Source organism: Megalobrama amblycephala, linkage group LG2, assembly GCF_018812025.1.
Source record: "Megalobrama amblycephala isolate DHTTF-2021 linkage group LG2, ASM1881202v1, whole genome shotgun sequence".
NCBI classification, from domain to species: domain Eukaryota; kingdom Metazoa; phylum Chordata; class Actinopteri; order Cypriniformes; family Xenocyprididae; genus Megalobrama; species Megalobrama amblycephala.
In genome coordinates this window covers 54188379-54206517 of record NC_063045.1, presented here as the reverse complement: position 1 = coordinate 54206517, position 18139 = coordinate 54188379, and the positions used below count along the sequence as shown (strand labels likewise).

General features: G+C 36.9%; 2 protein-coding genes across 3 annotated transcripts; both read right to left on the bottom strand.

Moving 5' to 3' along the window:
- Positions 1–35: 35 nt before the first annotated feature.
- stt3a (STT3 oligosaccharyltransferase complex catalytic subunit A) lies at positions 36–10408 on the bottom strand. The gene is made up of 18 exons (XM_048180951.1): positions 10255–10408; positions 9500–9622; positions 9354–9414; positions 9153–9274; positions 7955–8100; positions 7074–7164; positions 6127–6233; positions 5846–6010; positions 5573–5753; positions 5297–5452; positions 3080–3171; positions 2821–2976; positions 2544–2732; positions 2336–2452; positions 2134–2236; positions 1812–2000; positions 508–623; positions 36–415 (listed from the first exon to the last, which is right to left on the bottom strand). The coding sequence occupies exons 2-18, from the start codon at positions 9585–9587 to the stop codon at positions 377–379; spliced, it is 2118 nt and encodes a 705-aa protein (XP_048036908.1). The 5' UTR covers positions 9588–9622; positions 10255–10408; the 3' UTR covers positions 36–376.
- Positions 10409–10824: 416 nt separating this feature from the next.
- Positions 10825–18138, bottom strand: ei24 (EI24 autophagy associated transmembrane protein). Of its 2 annotated transcripts, none has more exons than XM_048180956.1 (11): positions 18013–18138; positions 17256–17386; positions 16133–16278; positions 15179–15239; positions 15019–15085; positions 14808–14932; positions 13690–13809; positions 13476–13587; positions 13280–13391; positions 12405–12479; positions 10825–12314 (listed from the first exon to the last, which is right to left on the bottom strand). In XM_048180956.1, the coding sequence occupies exons 2-11, from the start codon at positions 17295–17297 to the stop codon at positions 12152–12154; spliced, it is 1023 nt and encodes a 340-aa protein (XP_048036913.1). In that variant the 5' UTR covers positions 17298–17386; positions 18013–18138; the 3' UTR covers positions 10825–12151. The 2 variants fall into 2 exon arrangements, with proteins under 2 accessions (XP_048036913.1, XP_048036912.1); XM_048180955.1 differs by having other exon boundaries at positions 17977–18125.
- Between the last annotated feature and the right edge of the window lies 1 nt (position 18139).

The following is an 18139-nucleotide window of genomic DNA, read 5'->3' as shown; positions in this document are numbered from 1 at the left end:
TTATTGGTTTAAAAGAAAGACACTGAACAATTTAATCCCAGTCACTCCTTTATTCACCCATTTAAAGACAAATCAAACAGTTATCTGGCCAGTTGATTGCAGAAATGACTTCTGAACATTTTTAAACATTTTTTCCTCACCTTTTCAGGTGATCATTTGACACCTTTCTGCCCCAAGTACAGACAAAACATCACATTTGAAAATCAAATTTAAAAAACAAACCAAAAAAAAAGTATGAAAAGAAAATCTCTTTCAGCAATTACAACAAAAGTATAAAAAAGTTTTCACACTTTCTCCTCAGATCGTGGGATGGGGGCCGCAGACATCCAGTGCTGTGTGTTCGAGAGAGGGGGGTGGGACTTTGAGTTTCTGGGTTTTACGTTCTTGAGAGGCCACGGTTGTCAAGGTCTTTGACCTGTGGAGGTAAAGCAGGAGATCATCAGTGGAAGTTAAGATGGTTCGGAAGGACAACAATGGTTAAAGATGCACAGGTGAGTTCAAGTTTACCTTGTATATCCTGACGAGCCAGTGCTCTGTAGTATACGCTTCCTCCAGCACATCCAGCTCGAAGTCCTTGTTGCCAATCTCAGCGTTACGAACTCTGTCGTAACCAGGAGGACGCTCTGGAAAGAAAGGCAAGCATATAGTTCAAGTCGTCCAGAACTTTTTAAGACTTTTTTTGTTGAAAAAGCACTGACAACCAATTTTACTTCTGTAATGTCACTTATTTGTTAGTGAAAATATTAATAAATAATAAAAATATTTTATAAAATAAGAATAAAATAATTGTTATAATATAAAAATAATAATAAACAATAAAATAACATTCAATAAAATCATACTAATCAACATTAAAATAATGTTGAATAAAATAATATGAATTAAGAAAACAACACAATATTAAATTGATAAAATAATACTGAATATTAAATAAAATAAGTCAATAAAAAAAACTCTAAATATTAAAAAGTTAAATAAAATAACATTCAATAATAAAACAATATTCAATATAATATGAAATATGAATCAATAACAAAATAACAATAACATAATATTAAATAAAATATAATTAATAAACAATAATAAAAAGATTATTAACTAAAATAATTTTAAATATAATATTGATCAATATGAAAATTATAATAATTATATATTTAAAATAAATATTAAACAACAATAAAATAAACTTCAATAAAATTATACTAATTAATATTAAAATATTGAATAATAATATAATATGACATGAATCTAAGAAAACAACATTATAATATTAAATCAATAAAATAATGCTGAATATTAAATTAAATAAGTCAATAAATTACTCTAAATATTAAATAACAATAAACCAATTAATATACTTATTATATAATATAATATACTTAATAAAAAACATTCAATAATAAAAATAAAATTCAATATAATATGAAATATGAATCAATAAGAAAATAACAATATTAAATAAAATATTTAATAAGAAATAATAAAAATAAAATTCAATAAAATAATTTTAAATATAATATTGATCAATATGAAAGTTATAATAAAATAATATTAATCAATAAGACAAATCTCAAAATAATATTAAATAACATATTTAATAAAATAACACTAAATAATTAAATAATATTCAATAAAATAATATTTAATAAAATCATAATATTTAATAAAATAATATTAAACATAAAAGAATATTCAATGAGATAAAATATGTAAGACAGGATAATTGAAAGTAGGTGTCAGTACGTTAACTAAAAAAATCATCACATGGAGCAAATATTGTAAACAGCTGAACAATGACAGGAGATACTTACTGGCTTCGGTGTAGACCTGGCCGAAGCGATAGTAGCACATCTTGTACATGAGACAGTTGAGCAGGACGGGGGATCCCTCACGGTCCACACGGAACTCGCCGGTGGGAGTGTAGTAGTCGTGTTCCTTTATGTGCTTCCCTGTGTCCGTGCTGCCTCCGATACGGACCATCCACAGGAACTTATTGATGTCTAAACAAAGAAATTCATGTAAACCATACATTTTTACATGTTATTTAGGTTTCCATCCAATCCAGATTTTACAACTCAATTGTTAAGGACCACAAAGCTGCTTCAGTGGGTGAAAATGAATCCGAGCCCGTACCATCAGATGAATATCCCGTCAATCCACCAAAGATCACCAGGACATAGCTAACATCAAGTTCTCGCATAATCTCATAAGCTTTCTCCTCTGTGGAGGCCATAGCCTGCAAAGATATTTATAAAAAACATTGATTAAAAATGCCTCAACTATATTTAATCCACTATATATCTCATTGAACAGCAAAACTATATTCCATCGTCACCTGCCCAACTCTGGAGATGTGAGTGTTATTCCAAGTGTTGTTGTCAACCAGAATCGTTCGATTGGCCATCGCTGTTATTTGATACCCATAATCCCACCACGACATGACTTTAGCATCCTGTACACAAACAAAAGCAATGTGAGAACTGTTCAGAAACAAAATTAGCAGGAGGTTTATGATGGCCGATGGCGTGATGGATCTCACTGACCTCCGGTGTGTTGTGTCTGAGCCAGTAATAAGCCTCTCTGAAGTCATCGAAGATGATGCGGCTGCCATCACCACCGCGGGCGGACAGCACGATTGAGGGGGAGGAGTATGCCTCACTGGTCACCCAGGTGGAGTGGAAAGTGTATGTGATGAGGAAGAACGCCATGACCAGAATCATCCCACTCGCCACCTACGGACCAATCAGAGCAGAGCATCACTGAAAGTGAACCAATGACACAAGCAAAACTGAGAAAGATCAAACGAAGCATTGATCGTACCTCATTCTTGATTGGGTAGGTGGAGTCCTGCTGCTTCTTGGATTTCTTGTCCGGTCGGCTGACATCCAGGTTTTTCATGTAGGTGGTGAGGACCTGAGAAACACCAATGCCAGACAGGATGCACATGACGGGGGCCAGGACCAACATGAGACGCACCTGAGCAGAACAGATAAAACTAGGGTCAGAGCTTCCACTGTGAAGAGAGAAATGTCAGTAAACCAGCTTAAATAACTGACCAAATAAAGGAGAAGTGTCTTACCATCACAGCTGAGAAATACATGCTGGTGACGCCGTACATGATGATGAAAATTGTGGCATCGGAGAGGTTGTTAAAGCAGTAATAAAGGCCAACTGGAGAAAAAAAAAAGTGATGACAGTTTTAACACATTTGATGCAGTCATTTTAATATCATTATGATAATTATTGATATTTTGAATTAGCTTTATTTTTATATTCTCAGTTCTCATTTTAGTGTAAGTTTTAGTGATTTTATGGCATTTTTTATGGCAAACTTAATTTATTTCAGTTGCCAAGGCAATATTTCTAATTTTCATTTCAAGTAAAGCTTGTTTTTCGTCTAATATTTATATTTAGCTTAATTTTATTTAATGAAAACGATAAGTATAACGATAACTATATTAGCGTCCACACCATCAGGCAATATCGTTCTGTTCATTCTAAGCACGTGCTGCAGTTTTGTCATCTCAAGCTCTTTAAAGTAAGATGGATTCTGATTGGCTGCCAATGTTTTTATCATTCATCAGCTAGGAAAAATGTGCATCTATAAAACACACCAGGTTTATAGATATGTGATTGTATGTATGCACAATTCTGCTCTCTCCTTTGTGATCTGTTAGACATAGTTATGTAATATTCTTATGAAAATTATTTTAATAGTTTTAGATAACATTAAAAACACTGATCCGATGGATCCATATTAGATCTGCATGATTTAGTGTTAAAAGACTGTGATCTCGATTCAAACACCCACACAGTCTTATTCCTAAATGACAATGAGGTGGGAGGAAAAACTAGATTTCAATGGTTTTGTGAGCGAATACAATGTTTCTCAAGGGAATGCAATACTGCTGAGAGAATGCAAAGTTTAGGGAACAAATGCAGTACTGAAACATAATTTTTCTTCCAATCTCCTATTTTTTCCATCACCATGTCCTCTTAGGCACTCGGTACAAACCTGGGAATCCTTTTCTAGAAATGAAATGTTTTCTGCTTAGAGATTCATTCCCAACTGTGAAACCTGAGAATTATGTATCTGAAAACTTATGTAACTGAAACTGACATGAGAGCTGTACAATTAAAAGGGATCGTTCACGCAAAAATGACAATGAAGCAGATCTCGCTCCCCCATTGACTACCATAGTAGGAAAAAAATATACTATGGTAGTCAATGGGGGGTGAGATCTGCTTGGTTACAAACATTCTTCCAAATATCTTCCTTTGTGCTCAACAGAACAAAGAAATGTATAGAGAAATGTCTGGAATAACTTTCGGGTGAGTATAACATTTTTGGGTGGACTATCCCTTTAATCGTTAAAAAATTGCAATCTTGATTCAAACACTCACATGATCTCATTCTTAAATGACAACGATTCATCCATGTCTACTAAACCTTTGACAAAATCTCACCGGAACATTCAAATCTGCGTTTACGCTGCGCTGAGCCAGAGATAGCAGCTGTCATGAATGAAACAGCTAAACAAACAGTCTTTTCAACCACACAGTACTGTTATTTAGGTGTTACATATAATCTTATTATCACAGAAGTACTGGGATAAAAGATTATAATTCAGTACTTATTTCATCAAGCTTTTGGAGTTTGATTAGATCAACTGTGAATGACTGATGGCATGATTTTCTTGGTGTTATATTTGGTTGTTATTTTATGTTTGTATTAATTTTAAAGTTATCTACTATTTATGGACAGCACTTTGGTCCATTTTTATGATTTTGAAAGTGCTTTACAAATACAAATTGAGTTGAGTAGTTCAGATAAAAACAAAAAATCAAAATAGAGCAAATCACCTTTTGAAAGTAACTTGGCACATCAAATAACAATTGTATCGATTGCATCGTCACGCCACCAGGTGGTGACAAGTGATTCTTAAAAACAAAGTAATTATTGAATCATTCATTCAAAAGATTCATTCAAAAATGCTGGTTCTTCCAGTAATGAAACATGTATTTATAAGCAAGTCAAAAATCAAGTTTTTTAAATAATTCAGATTAATTAAACATTTTAAATAGACTGTAATAGCAATTAACATTTTATCAGAACTTCTAGTAAATTACGTTATTTTGTTTAGTTATCTGTTCAGAATCATGGGAGAATCGTGATCTCTGTCTGAAGCAAAAAACTTGTGGTTCTCCATTTATCCAGAATTGTGCAGCTCTAATCCATAAGTAAAAAGACTTATGAATTAAAAAAAAAAAAAACAACCACAGGAAGGTGCTGTACCTGGAAACATGAAGACCAGAAGCTGCAGGTCAAAGTAGTAGGAGGACCAGGTGGTGGGCTGGTGCTCAGACACAGAGGCGATGATGGGGATGTTGTTCTTGGCGTATGAAGGATCCAGCAGAGAGTAAAAACGGCCAGTCCAGGGTGAGATTTTCCCTAACATATGCCAATGTAAAAACAAACTATTTAAAAATAATAAAAATATATAAATCACCAAAATTAAATACTTTTAATAAAACATATTTTTTTAAATTATATATTATTTTATTTGATTACCTGTCAGCATGAGCACACCACCCGCAGAGAGCAGGATGATACCGACCAGCGAAATGACACTCTTGAACAACACTTCAAACTGCTGCGTGTTCAGTTTGCTCCGGAGATAATCGACAAAAGCGTGAATCTGACACAGGCCAAACACTCCGAATGCAGCCATGTGTTCAGAGGACTGGACGGGCTACAGGAAGAGCAGGAGAGATTACTGATCCATTTTGAAGTTTAGAAAGATAGCCGTTACTCATATTTGGTATTTTTCATTCAGCTCCTCACCTGGAATCCAACAAAAGAGATCTGCATGGAGAGGATGGTGCCCAGGCAGTAGACTGTGCAATACGCCACATAGATGCGATGAGAGAAACGGCCGGTCAGCATCAACACCAGCACGTGCAGCGGGATGAGGTTAATCAGAAACACGTAACCACCCCACGAGGACACCTGATCCCAACACACAAAGTTGTTTTTGTGTATTTTAATAATTATTTGAATGAAAAAATTATTTGGTCTAAAACAACCCCAATTCAATGCGATAATGTGTCTGAAATTTGGCTCACCATGTAAAAATAAGCCAGCGCACACATGGATGACCAGTAAATGGAGCCCGACTTCACCGCTTTGATCCACATGTAGTACGTCAGCAGCATGCAGAAAATGGCGATTCCTTAATATCACAAAAGAAATAAAATTATATTTTATAATATACATTTTTCTATATTATTATATATTAACCATTTTTTGACATGTATACTATAGGGATGCAAACAGGTAAGAGGGAAAAAAGTTGAGAACATCGCGTGGGGCGGGGGCATGTGTCGCACAATATGTTTTTTTGTTTGTTTTTGTTTTTATTTGCTTTACTCACTCATTTGTAGTTACTTTAAGGGATTTTTTATTTATTTTTAATACCGTATATATTCAAAACTGTAATGCAGGATATTTAAGACAAAATTGGCTGATTAGACGGCAATACTGAGCTAAACAATGGTTTGCCCTCTCTCTCTACACCAATCCCACATCTCAGACCTCAAATACATAAAATATTCCCCTTTAAAGACATTAGTTTTTAAAGTAAGAGTAAAGGAAACAATGTACAGTACTTATTGAAACAACCAACTACCCTTTTAAGACCCCACCCACCCCCATAAAAACACTTTCTCATTGGATCTATGCAAATCCCATAAGTGACCTATTTTGATCTCAAAAAGGTGAGTTGTCACTGAAAGGTGAGGAGTTTGCATCTATGATATTAATAATTTATAAACTTTATATCGATTTTTTTTTCATTTAAGCACAAAATGCTATTTTCATGGCAAGAACAGTATAGTTTACTCTATACACACACACTACCGTTGAAAAGTTTGGGGTCTGTAAGAAGGCTCTCATGCTCACCAAGACTGCATGTGAATTTTCCCAAACTTTGAATGGAAACTTTTGACAGAAATTCTAAAACTTCTTGACATAATCACATATTATACACAATACCTCTGAAACAAGACTGTACCTTCATTGTCATAAGAGCCTGCTACAGAACGAGAGATGTATCCAGGGACGACTGCGATCATGGCGGCAGCCAGAAGCCCTGCGCCCGCATCCTGGAACATACAGAGTTACTTCAGTTAGATTGAGCCGTTAGTTGAGTTATAGTCTCAGCCTCAGACGTCACGCCCACGGATCGTTGGCTGAACGTCTGATGCATATGGCACACAAAATTGGAAGCACTTCAGGATTTTCGAGTCGTCATCTGGTTGGTTGAATACTACAGGATGTCCAGGAGACGTGTGTGTCACGATCTTTAATGGTCCGCCTGGAAACAAATGCTATGACGCCAAACCCCCTTGTGGAAGAAGAGCGCCGTCTTGCTTACATCTGTGACAATGAGCGCCTTCCAGGATCAACTTAATGCTGAAGTTTACGACACCATTGTTGCAGTAAACTTGCACGTTCTTATATGAATAATTTATTAGATGCACGGCAGTCTGTTACTGCAGGGACATCTACTTTACATTTTCACGGCCCTAAACATGACGTAGAACAAAACGAACTGTGATTGGTTGCGTTACATGTCAGTCAAACGTCCGTTTGGGTGGTCTTTGGCCAATGAAAGCTGAGGTAGAGTCCAAACCTTCTGCCTTCAGTCTGAAGGTCTGGCTACGCGAGACTAGTTAAAGCACCCAAAAAACTACAAGATAATCAGGCTGGTTTTGGGCCCATGTCTCCCCTTCCAACAATTCTAGATAAAGTCACGATTATTTTTATCGTCATGTTTGTGGTCTCTCACTGACAACATTTTAAAAATCTTTTAGTGTGGTCCAGCCTTTAGATAAATTATGAGCAGGCGCCACTGATAAGGGTGTGATGGGCGAGCGCTGAGGTTCATCTCACCTTGAGCTCTTTGGTGAAGTGGTAGGTGACGATAGCGGTGAAGGAGGAGAAGAGAGGGGCGAGGAACACACACACATTGCGGATGTCGATGGTGATGTGGAAGAAGTGCAGCACATGATACAGAGCTGCAGATGTGATCATCAACCCTGTAGACAAAAAAAAAAGAAAAAAGAAACATGACATTTAATTTGGCAAAAAGAGTTGTAATATATTCAAATGTCACCAACAAAATGATAAGGTAGAGGCAATGCAGAAGCTACAGTGTTTAAAGTGGTTTTAGCCTGCTGCTATGAGGCTCTCTGGCTGGTTGCTAGGGTGTTGCTAGTTAGAGTCCCTAAATATGGTTCAAGTTTATGAGATCTCTGCCAGTTTTACTGTTCATCAGGCAAAAAAAAGTCCAATCAAGTAAATTAAAGTAATGATACTACACAATTTAATGTATCTGTCCGGGACAAGTTACACGTCAAAGTTTAAACGCCCCAATATACTTCAAGCTAAATCTATAAACAAACCGGTGTGATGTCATTTTGAACAAAATCCGGCCAAAGCAAAGTTCATTTGGTGTTCAAAACAGCTTGCCAAAGCGAACTTTTCTAGAAAAAGCCATTGGTCTGTGATGATTACATAATAGGTGGGTGTGGCTCTGAGGCTCCACCTTCTTTAAATCCGGTTAATTTCTCCTGTTCAGTCCGTCGAGGTCAGACGCAAGTGAAAACATGAACACACTGGAGAGCTGCTTTATAATAGGAATCGAAGTTGTAATTTTAATTGAAAGCAACACTGATACTATTTTTTTCCATGTTTAATACTGCAAAGCTGCTTATTATTTATAAGTGGTAAATAAATGAATGTCGTGATGGAGTGACAAATTGCAAAGCTCATGCAAACATATCCACATTTCTATGATCAAATGCTTTCTTAACTGCTGTTTTCTATTACAAATGGGTTAGGTGTTTGTTTAACATTTGAGCAAAAGTAATAAGGAAGTGACACAGCACTACCAACAAGACTAGTAATGTGGCTTCTGCTCTATTGTAAATAATATTTTCAAGGGCAACATTTCATCAAATATAATGACATTGTTGCAGCGTGACTGAAGCATTCTGGGATTTGATACTTTGCTCAAGACCACAATGGATCTGCAAGTGGCTGAAAAAAACAGATACAATTTTTTGAAATGAGTGTCCTTCAGCTGTACCGGGATAGATGGTGCCTCCTATAATCCTCCCAAGTGGATACCAAGCCCGATCATCAAACCAGTTATGGAATTTGTAAAAACCCTCTTCCGCCAAGAAGCGAGTGGTTCGGTAATTGAAATACCTGTCATTAAACAAACAGAAAACTCAGTTAATCAGGTGCTTGGATGCTGCCAAAATAACGATCCGAAAGCTGTACTTACGGATCAAACTCATGGATGACGCTCTCAAACCGCAACACAGAAAACAATCTGGTGGAGAACGCTGGAAGAAAATGACAAGACAGACAGAATTAGAGGACAGTTGACATAGAGAAAAGTCTGAAATAAAGGGACACACATCCACTCACACAGGACGGCTGCCATAGACAGGATGAGCAGCTTCAGCAGGGTGTCCTGTTTCTCATAGGACAGTCGCAGGAAGCCCAGCTTGGTCATCTTTACACACAGGAGGCAGGACTAACTCTTGATACCTGACAAAAGGGACAACAACAGCATGTTTAATTGTAACTTAAAATAGAAATACACTTCATGGGGGGAAAAGACGAGTGTAGGATAGGGCTATGTACAGGCTAACAAACTATGTACAAGCAATAAGCAAATTTTGGCAGATTTAAACTTCTTAATGATTATGCAATCCTGCAATTTATTTTTGACCTGCTTAAAGAGGTTTTTCCAATTCAATTAAGCGTCAAATATGAATTTTAGAGGAAAAGCAGTTTAAGAAATCGATAAATATGCACCTTATATCATCTATTAAAATGTCAAATCTCAGTGAAATCAGGAAGAGTCAGTATGTGCACAATTCCTATACAAAATCCTACTAATTATAATTAACCACACACATACAGGCAGATAAATCAATTCAGAGAGCATCAACATGCACATTAACACTGTGTTTTCCTAATAAACTATTCGTGGATATAAACTATTAAAGTCTTCATTAGCTCCTTAGCTGCTAGCTAATTTCACACCTAACTCACACCTTCTCAAGCTATTTTATTAGATGTAAATGTGTTATTTATTGCACATGAGTAAATATAATGACAACGAACCCGTATAGTTGCGATAAATGAGTTAACAAATTTAAAATTAGCAAAATTACCAGTCTTATTCATCGGCGGTTCACTCACTCCAGCCCTTCCACACTCTCACACACAACCCTCTCTGGCGCTCAAGCCCCGCCCATCCACGTAGAGAAGGCGCTAATTGGCTCAGCGTCACGATTCCACAAAAACGGCTTCCGCTGATTGGTGTTCGAGATGTCATTCAAGCGTGTCAAGACGAGTTCCGCATGGCGCTCCAGATATGACGTGTCCTAATGGGAGAAAGACAGTCAGCACTGTGGAGTCCATGCAGCACTTTACTTTAAAAGTTGAACTATCAAGAATTGTAACATATTTTAATTATTAGATAACATTTCACTTACACGTTCATAATGTCAAGAAGAAAAAAGTTCTATATACTTCTAAAGCAAAGTGTTTATTTAGGATATTAGTCTGCTTTGTCTGGCAACAAAAAGTGACTTGAGTCGTCTTATGTGTTTTGACTGATATATATCCTGTAGCTCAAACAGTAGAGCAAAGTTCATGGGTTCAATTCTCATGTAAGGCGCTTTGGATAGGAACATCTGCCAAATGCATAAATGTAAAATAACAAGTCCACTCTATACAAGTACTGTATACAGACCAAATTTATTGAAATAAATGTAATACTTTTACAAAATGTCACTCACAAATATCTGTCTGTAGGTGTAACACTATGGACTCCTGACGATAATTACAACCCTTTTTAAAATACACACCACCCACCCCACACGGACACAATGACATCAAAACAGGCCTTTAATATGTGCTTCAGTTTCAAATGTTCGAAAACATGTTCCAGGTACTCAACTCAAGGAACATACACCACAGTAGACATCCACTTGACATGCCAGCTTTCATCAGAAACTGGATCTGTGATCATTTAAAGAACAGTTTCAGACGTGTCACACAGTTTGGCAGTGTCACCTGACAGCAGCAGAGGAATAAAACTTGTGTGCATACTGTTGAAAATCATCCCCGAACCATTACAGATGACACTGGATCACGTTGACATGGTATTCCCAAAATAAAAACGCATTATAAAAGAAACCAAATAAAAAGCAGCTCCCTTTTGAGTTGAGTTTTACATTATTACATTAATAGAATATAAAATTCCGTCATCATTTATTCACCCTCATGTTGTTCTGTGGAACACAAAATGTTTGAACTGCTCTTTTTCATACAACAAATGTATAATTGAGCAGCAGGAACATTTAGCAAAAGCTCTATTTTTGTGTTCCACAGATGAAAGAAACGTGAGGGTGAATAAATGATGACAGAATTTAAGAAGACAACTAGTCAATAAAGAGCTTTAAAAAGTCTAGAAGAGAGCATTTTAGGTCAAGAAACATCCCTTGCATAAAGAAGCCTTTCAATTTGATCACTTTCGGTCTAGTTCAGTTTTCAGTGCAGAAAAATAAACCATTGGGGGGGGGGGGGGAGTTGGGGCCCTTTTATTAACTAAAGCATGTCATAGAGCTTAGTGTTAACTGATAAATACATTGTCATTTGTCTGGGCCTCACAAGGCAGAAAATGTCATTACATAAAATTAAAAAGAAGGCCATAAATAGATAAAATGAGTCGAGATAGAAACTACAGGGCCTAAAAGATAAGGGAGGGCCAGTTCACAGAAAATGTGCATGCTGAGGTCTTTGTGCTGTCTCTACAAATCACCCAAATGGCACATAATGGGTACAAAAATAGTCCAAAAAAAAAAAGAAAAAAAAGTCACACAGACAATCATGACTGTGTGTGTATCCAGTCCCGAACACCGGTCATTCACAATACCAACCCGTCCGATTCATCCCTCAGAAGAACATCGACACACGCTTTCAAATTCAGAGGACGCAAATCAAATCGTTTTCCTATCCGCCCGACTCTCTCAAACCGAACAGAGTTAGGAATCCTGAAAGAGGTCACTGTGGGGGTGAAGGTCGCTGGCGCGTCGGGGACACGTGAGGCGAGGGTAGCTTCTCTGCGGACGTGGAGGTCGTGAGGGAGCTCTGCAGGTGCACCGTCTTGTGGAACAGTTTGTTACTGATGAGGACGACCAGGGAAAAGAGGCGGAGCTGGAAGTGGCTGCGACGTTGGAAAAACCAATGATGTAGAACATTAAAATCGCTGCTTATTTCGTAAATAATATGCAAAATAAAACAAGAAAATACTTACTAGAGCTTGACTGGGGTCTTTGCCTCGTTAGCGCTGATGATGAAAAGCGGGAAGAGAATGGAGAACAAACAGCCGCTGGAGGAAAGAGTGCAAAATTCAGTATTGGCACAGAAATTACATATTATTCATGCTGCAATAATACTGAACTTGCCACATTTTGTCAGAGGAAAACATTAGGGATGTCTCAGAAATAAAATAATAAAACAAAACATTCGGACATTTATGTCACGTGGGGTACGTTTACACAATAACAACGTACTAAAAGTGGTAATGTTTTTCCCTTTGCGTTTTTTACGTATAGACAACAACGTTGTCAAAACGATCCCCATTCACATGGAGATGTATTATGCTGCCAGGCCAGTAATTGGCGATGTCACTTTTTAAAGAAAAACTCTTTAGTCTATGCGCATATAGACTGAACACAATATGCATGACGTCACCATTTTCAAAAACTTTTGAAATTTTGAATTTGAATTTTCAGGCCCCCAAAACGCCATTGTCATGTAAATGAACGACCAAAACGCATAACGTCACATTCAGTTTTTAGTTGAAAACAGTGTTATGTAAACGGCCTGGCCCCATAGAATGCCAATATGGAGTGATTCTAATAAAGTAAAAATAGTAAAACACCCCAACAGTAGAGTTAGTATTAAAGGGATAGATCACAGAAAAATGAAAATTTTGTCATCATTTACTCACCCTCAAGTTGTTCCAAACCTGTATAAGTTTCTTTCTTCTGTTGAAAACTCATACAGGTTTAGAACAAATTAAGGGTGAGTAAATGATGACAGAATTTTCATTTTTTCAGTGAACTATCCGTTTATTCACAATCAGACCTAAAATGGCAAGAATAAGATGAAATGGACTGATTGTACCTTATGATGTATGAAGAGGGCAGCGCAGTCAGTAGTGCCATGGGCAAACCAAAGCCAAAATAATACGGCCAGTTTCTCTCAATGTTTGACAGCCGTTGGTGCATTTCAATCCCTTCAGGAGATAAAAAATCTTTTCATTCAGGAAAAGTTTAGACAGAAATCTGATGTAACATTGATTAGATGAGAAAGAGCTTACCGTGATTAAACCAGCGATATTCAAAGCAGTAAAGCGAGTAGAGCAGAGACATGTGCAGGAGACTGACCAGCTGACCAATAGCATCAATGGGGAAGAGACTCACAATCCATCCCTAAAAAAACAAAAAGCACAGGAAGCGTGTTTGAAAAAGGCAGAGAGAAAGAGAAATTAACAAGTTGAGTGAATCACATCACAGATTTCAGCGATCTTCTACCTGTATGAGAAAGAGGGCCTGGAGCAACAGATTGAAGAGCATGTCTGCAATGATCTTGCTGACGCTGGGGAAAGGCTGAGCTTTACGTCCAGACACTTCAAACGCCAGATCAGCAATGTCCTGCCCAACAAAACATAACAAAACTCTGCATTTCAAATACTATAAAACAGACATATTGATTCTGTGTTACTGTCTTTCTATATATCCATCCATCTGAATACACAGTTCAATTTTTTTAGTTCAGTAAGATTTTTTTTTTTTAAGAAATTAATACTTAAAGGGTTAGTTCACCCAAAAATGAAAATTCTGTAATTTATTACTTACCCTCATGCCATTGCACATCCGTAAGACCTTCGTTAATCTTCAGAACACAATTAAGATCTTTAGTTGAAATCCGATGGCTCCGTGAGGCCTCCATAGGGAGCAATGGACACTTCCTCTCTCAAGATCCATAAAGGTACTAAAAACATATTTAAATCAGTTCATGTGAGTACAGTGGTTCAATATTAATATTATAAAGCGACGAGAATATTTTTGGAGCGCCAAAAAAACAAAATAACGACTTATTTAGTGATGGCCGATTTCAAAACACTGCTTCAGGAAGATTCGGAGCATAAATGAATCAGTGTGTCGAATCTGCTGTTCGGAGCGCCAAAGTCACGTGATTTCAGCCGTTGGCAGTTTGACATGTGATCTGAATCATGATTCGACACACTGATTGCTCCGAAGCTTCCTGAAGCAGTGTTTTGAAATCGGCCATCATAAATAAGTCGTTATTTTGTTTTTTTGCCGCTCCAAAAATATTCTCATCGCTTTATAATATTAATATTAAGCCACAGTACTCACATGAACTGATTTAAATATGTTTTTAGTGCCTTTATGGATCTTGAGAGAGGAAGTGTCCATTGCTCCCTATGGAGGCCTCACTGAGCCATCGGATTTCAACTAAAATATCTTAATTTGTGTTCTGAAGATTAACGAAGGTCTTACAGGTTTGGAACGGCATGAGGGTAAGTAATAAATGACAGAATTTTCATTTTTGGGTGAACTAACCCTTTAAATTCAGCATGGACTCGTTTATAATGTTTATAGTGCATTTATAATCACTTTTTACTCACCTGGAACCAAATGGCGTTGACTATCTTGCTAAGCACAAATAGAGGCAGAACCCAGAGAGCACTGAATACAGATGTCAGAATGAACTCCAGCCAGGACCACACATTACCATGCAGAGAAGGGTCACCTGAAAACAGATCGGCAGGAGAAGCATAAAAACAAAGACATATCTGGAGTATGATGGCATAAAACTTCTTTAAAAGAGACACCCACCTATGATTCTAGCAGTTATGGACTGCAGCAGTGGGATAAACACTCGATAAAACAGGAACAGACTTAGCTGTGAGATAAACGAAATTTGATTTTTTTAGTATAATAGTATAACACACACAGATCAAAACATAGCTGACCAATAAGAGACAGAGAAACGTACCCAAAATACACCTCCATTCCAGGCACAGCACTGAAAAATTCGACTTGCTAGTTTTGGTTCACTGTTAAAGGAAAAAGAGAAGAAAAATTTTACCAGGACCTCTAATGTTAAGCCCAAAGTATACTTCGGCTGTCCACGTTCCACGTAAGATCATTTTCGTCAAAGGGAGAGTCTGTTTACGGTGAATGTTGAGACAAAGGAGTCCACTAGGTGGCAATATGCACAGTTGTGATGTACTGTGCAGTAGTCAAGAAGAGTGTCAGCAAACAAAGCAGCATTTTATTCTCCATAATTTTTGTCTGTGTCCAAAATTGCCCCCTATACACTTAAATAGGGCACTATTTGAGGGGACAGTCATTTGTAGTGGTGTCTGAAAACAGAGTGGACATTATTGAGTGCGCTGATTAAATCCCACAATGCACTGCAATAACGAGTGTACAACAGATGTACGCACAATGGTGAGTTGCGCATCGAAAGAATTCCCGCGTCTGACCAGAAGGTGGCGGCCTGACTAAATCACCCATCCATATTAAACAGCAAGCACAAAATATTCAAAAGTGGCAGCCCTTCTAGTGCACTCAGTGTCCAAATTTCATTCACTCCCTCAAGTGAACTATATTAGGGGACTAATGAAGGGAATAGTGAATGAGGGTATAGGGAGCGATTTCGGACACAGCCTTTGTTTTGGTTCTTGTTCTAAACTTTGCATGCAATGGCATATACACTACTTTTCTCTTCTATCCTTCCGAGCGAATGTCCTGTAAATGACACAACTCGGTGCTGCCCTCTGATGTCTGGTAGAGTATAAAAAAGCAATTGTACTGCGCATGTGTCGAATGCTTCTATCCGCGCTTGTCAGTGGTTGAGTGTACTTTGAAAGCTTTGCAGACATGATTGTGAGCGAGATGGAGCGGAATGTGGAAAATGAAGTATACCTGGGCCTGGGCCATTTACCTGTCCTGTTTTCGTTCCTCACTCTGAGCCCGTCTCATCGCCAGGGCCCCGCATGTCCTGCGCCTCCTCTGCTCCTCCCTCTTCTGCTGAATCCGAGCATCGAGCTTGGAGATGGTTCCAATGCCCAGGATGGAGTCTTTGATCCCCTGAAATGAAACAAAAAGATTGATACTTAGATTGAAGCTCACTTGTGTGAATGACATTAAAAAAATCATTCGAATTATGTTATTTGATTAATAAATCAGTGAAACCCGTATTATTGTGAAATATTATTACAATTTTAAATAACTGTTTTCTATTTTAACATATTTTAAAATGTCATTCATTCCAGTGATGGTAAAGTTGAATTCAGCATCATTACTGTGTCACATGATCCTTCAGAAATCATTCTAATATGCTGATTTGCTGCTCAACAAACATTTCTGACTATTATCAATGTTGTGGAAGAAGTGATTATTTTTTCAGTATTCTTTGATGAAAAAATAATATATTATACACACACACACACACACACACTGCCCTCCTAAAGACATCAGCATAAATCCTTATCACCTTAATAGCTTCAACAACTGATTGCCAATTAAGTTTAGAATACAATGAACCAATTAGAACCCAGTTTAGGTCAGATAGCTGCTAATGGTGGATATTCTGATGAATCGAAAATTTAAGTTTTTTTCTATGTATAAACTGTTTATGTAATAAAATATGTTTTCATAGTTTGTGTTGTCCCTTATCAGTGCAAAATTATCACAAATTAAAAAGGATTCATGCCAATATTGTCCAAAACCCCACTTTTCTAGGGCGTTTCCAAACTTTTGGAGGGCAGTGTGTGTGTGTGTGCATATATATATATATATATATTTTTTTTTTTATTTATTATTTATATATAATATTATATATAATTATTTATTATATTATTTATAAACTTATTGAATTATTAAATCTTTTCTCATCTTTCTGTTTTCTAAATATACATTAATTATTTATTTTTCTATATTTGGAATGTAAAGTTGTACATTTTGTTCTGTTTTGTTGGGCAGAACCAAATACAAACTTATGATGTAGATGTGAGACATGAGACATTAAATCATAACGTTTATTAGATATAAAATTAGGTGCTGACCGTCGCAACATTGCGGAGAAACGCTCTGACACTGTCCGTCATCTCCACACCGGCTGCAGAGTCATCAACTGCAGGAGGGGCAGCCAGGGGCCAGGCAAGATCTCATGACAGGAGGAGGACACTTCTGCAAACTGTACAGAGAAAAAGAACTCTTTATTGCTGTGGCTTCATATCATTTTCATGCTTTAATTTTAGTGTAAAACAATTTGATATAACAATTTGATCCAGCAGCTTTTGAAAACACAGTGGAAAAACAAACTAAAAGAAAGCAATAAAATAATAAATAAAGTTTCCTCAATTTTAATAGATGAAATTTAGAGGTCCACATCTGAAATTACAATACATGACATCACATTTATGTTGAAAACATCCCCTAATAGAACTCTACCTGACCAAGATCAAGGGTCACACATATGTACTTACTAACATGTTTTTGTAAGATATTTTGATCACAACTAAATTAAAAAAACATTCAATATCTCTAAAAGACCGCTTGATATTCCAGGTCCAATCAGACTGTTATAATTTCGATGATCAGAAAACACTGTCACGACGAAGCAGTTTGATGGACCAGATTTCTAGTAAACAACAAAACCAGCAGCATTAGCCATTAGATCATTAGCTGAGCAGCTAACTACAGCAAAAATCAACATTATCAGACTATTATCGGACACATATTATTATAGAAAACATATATACATATCAATTTAGCACATCGTACCTCATGTGCCTATTTAGGCTAAAATCTTCTCTTCACCTGAAGCCTTGAAGTTTCACTCTCTTTTCTCAAGCTCTCAACAAAACAGCATCAGGCCAGTGCTGGTGCGCATGCGCGGTGCAATCTGACCCATGACGGGATTTGTAGTTTTAGACTGGAACTACAG

Bases quoted from the DNA above. Each gene is read 5' to 3' on its own strand.
- stt3a (XM_048180951.1), bottom strand. From the start codon at position 9,587: ATGACCAAGCTGGGCTTCCTGCGACTGTCCTATGAGAAACAGGACACC. The intron at 8,101-9,152 runs GTACAGCTGAAG...TTTTGTCTACAG, and splicing joins AGGAGGCACCATCTATCCCG to GGTTGATGATCACATCTGCA. The intron at 6,011-6,126 runs GTGAGCCAAATT...TGTTGGGATCAG, and splicing joins CGCTGGCTTATTTTTACATG to GTGTCCTCGTGGGGTGGTTA.
- ei24 (XM_048180956.1), bottom strand. From the start codon at position 17,297: ATGACGGACAGTGTCAGAGCGTTTCTCCGCAATGTTGCGACG. The intron at 15,086-15,178 runs GTACGTTTCTCT...TTTATCTCACAG, and splicing joins GGAATGGAGGTGTATTTTGG to CTAAGTCTGTTCCTGTTTTA. The intron at 13,810-14,807 runs GTGAGTAAAAAG...TTTGTTGGGCAG, and splicing joins TCAACGCCATTTGGTTCCAG to GACATTGCTGATCTGGCGTT.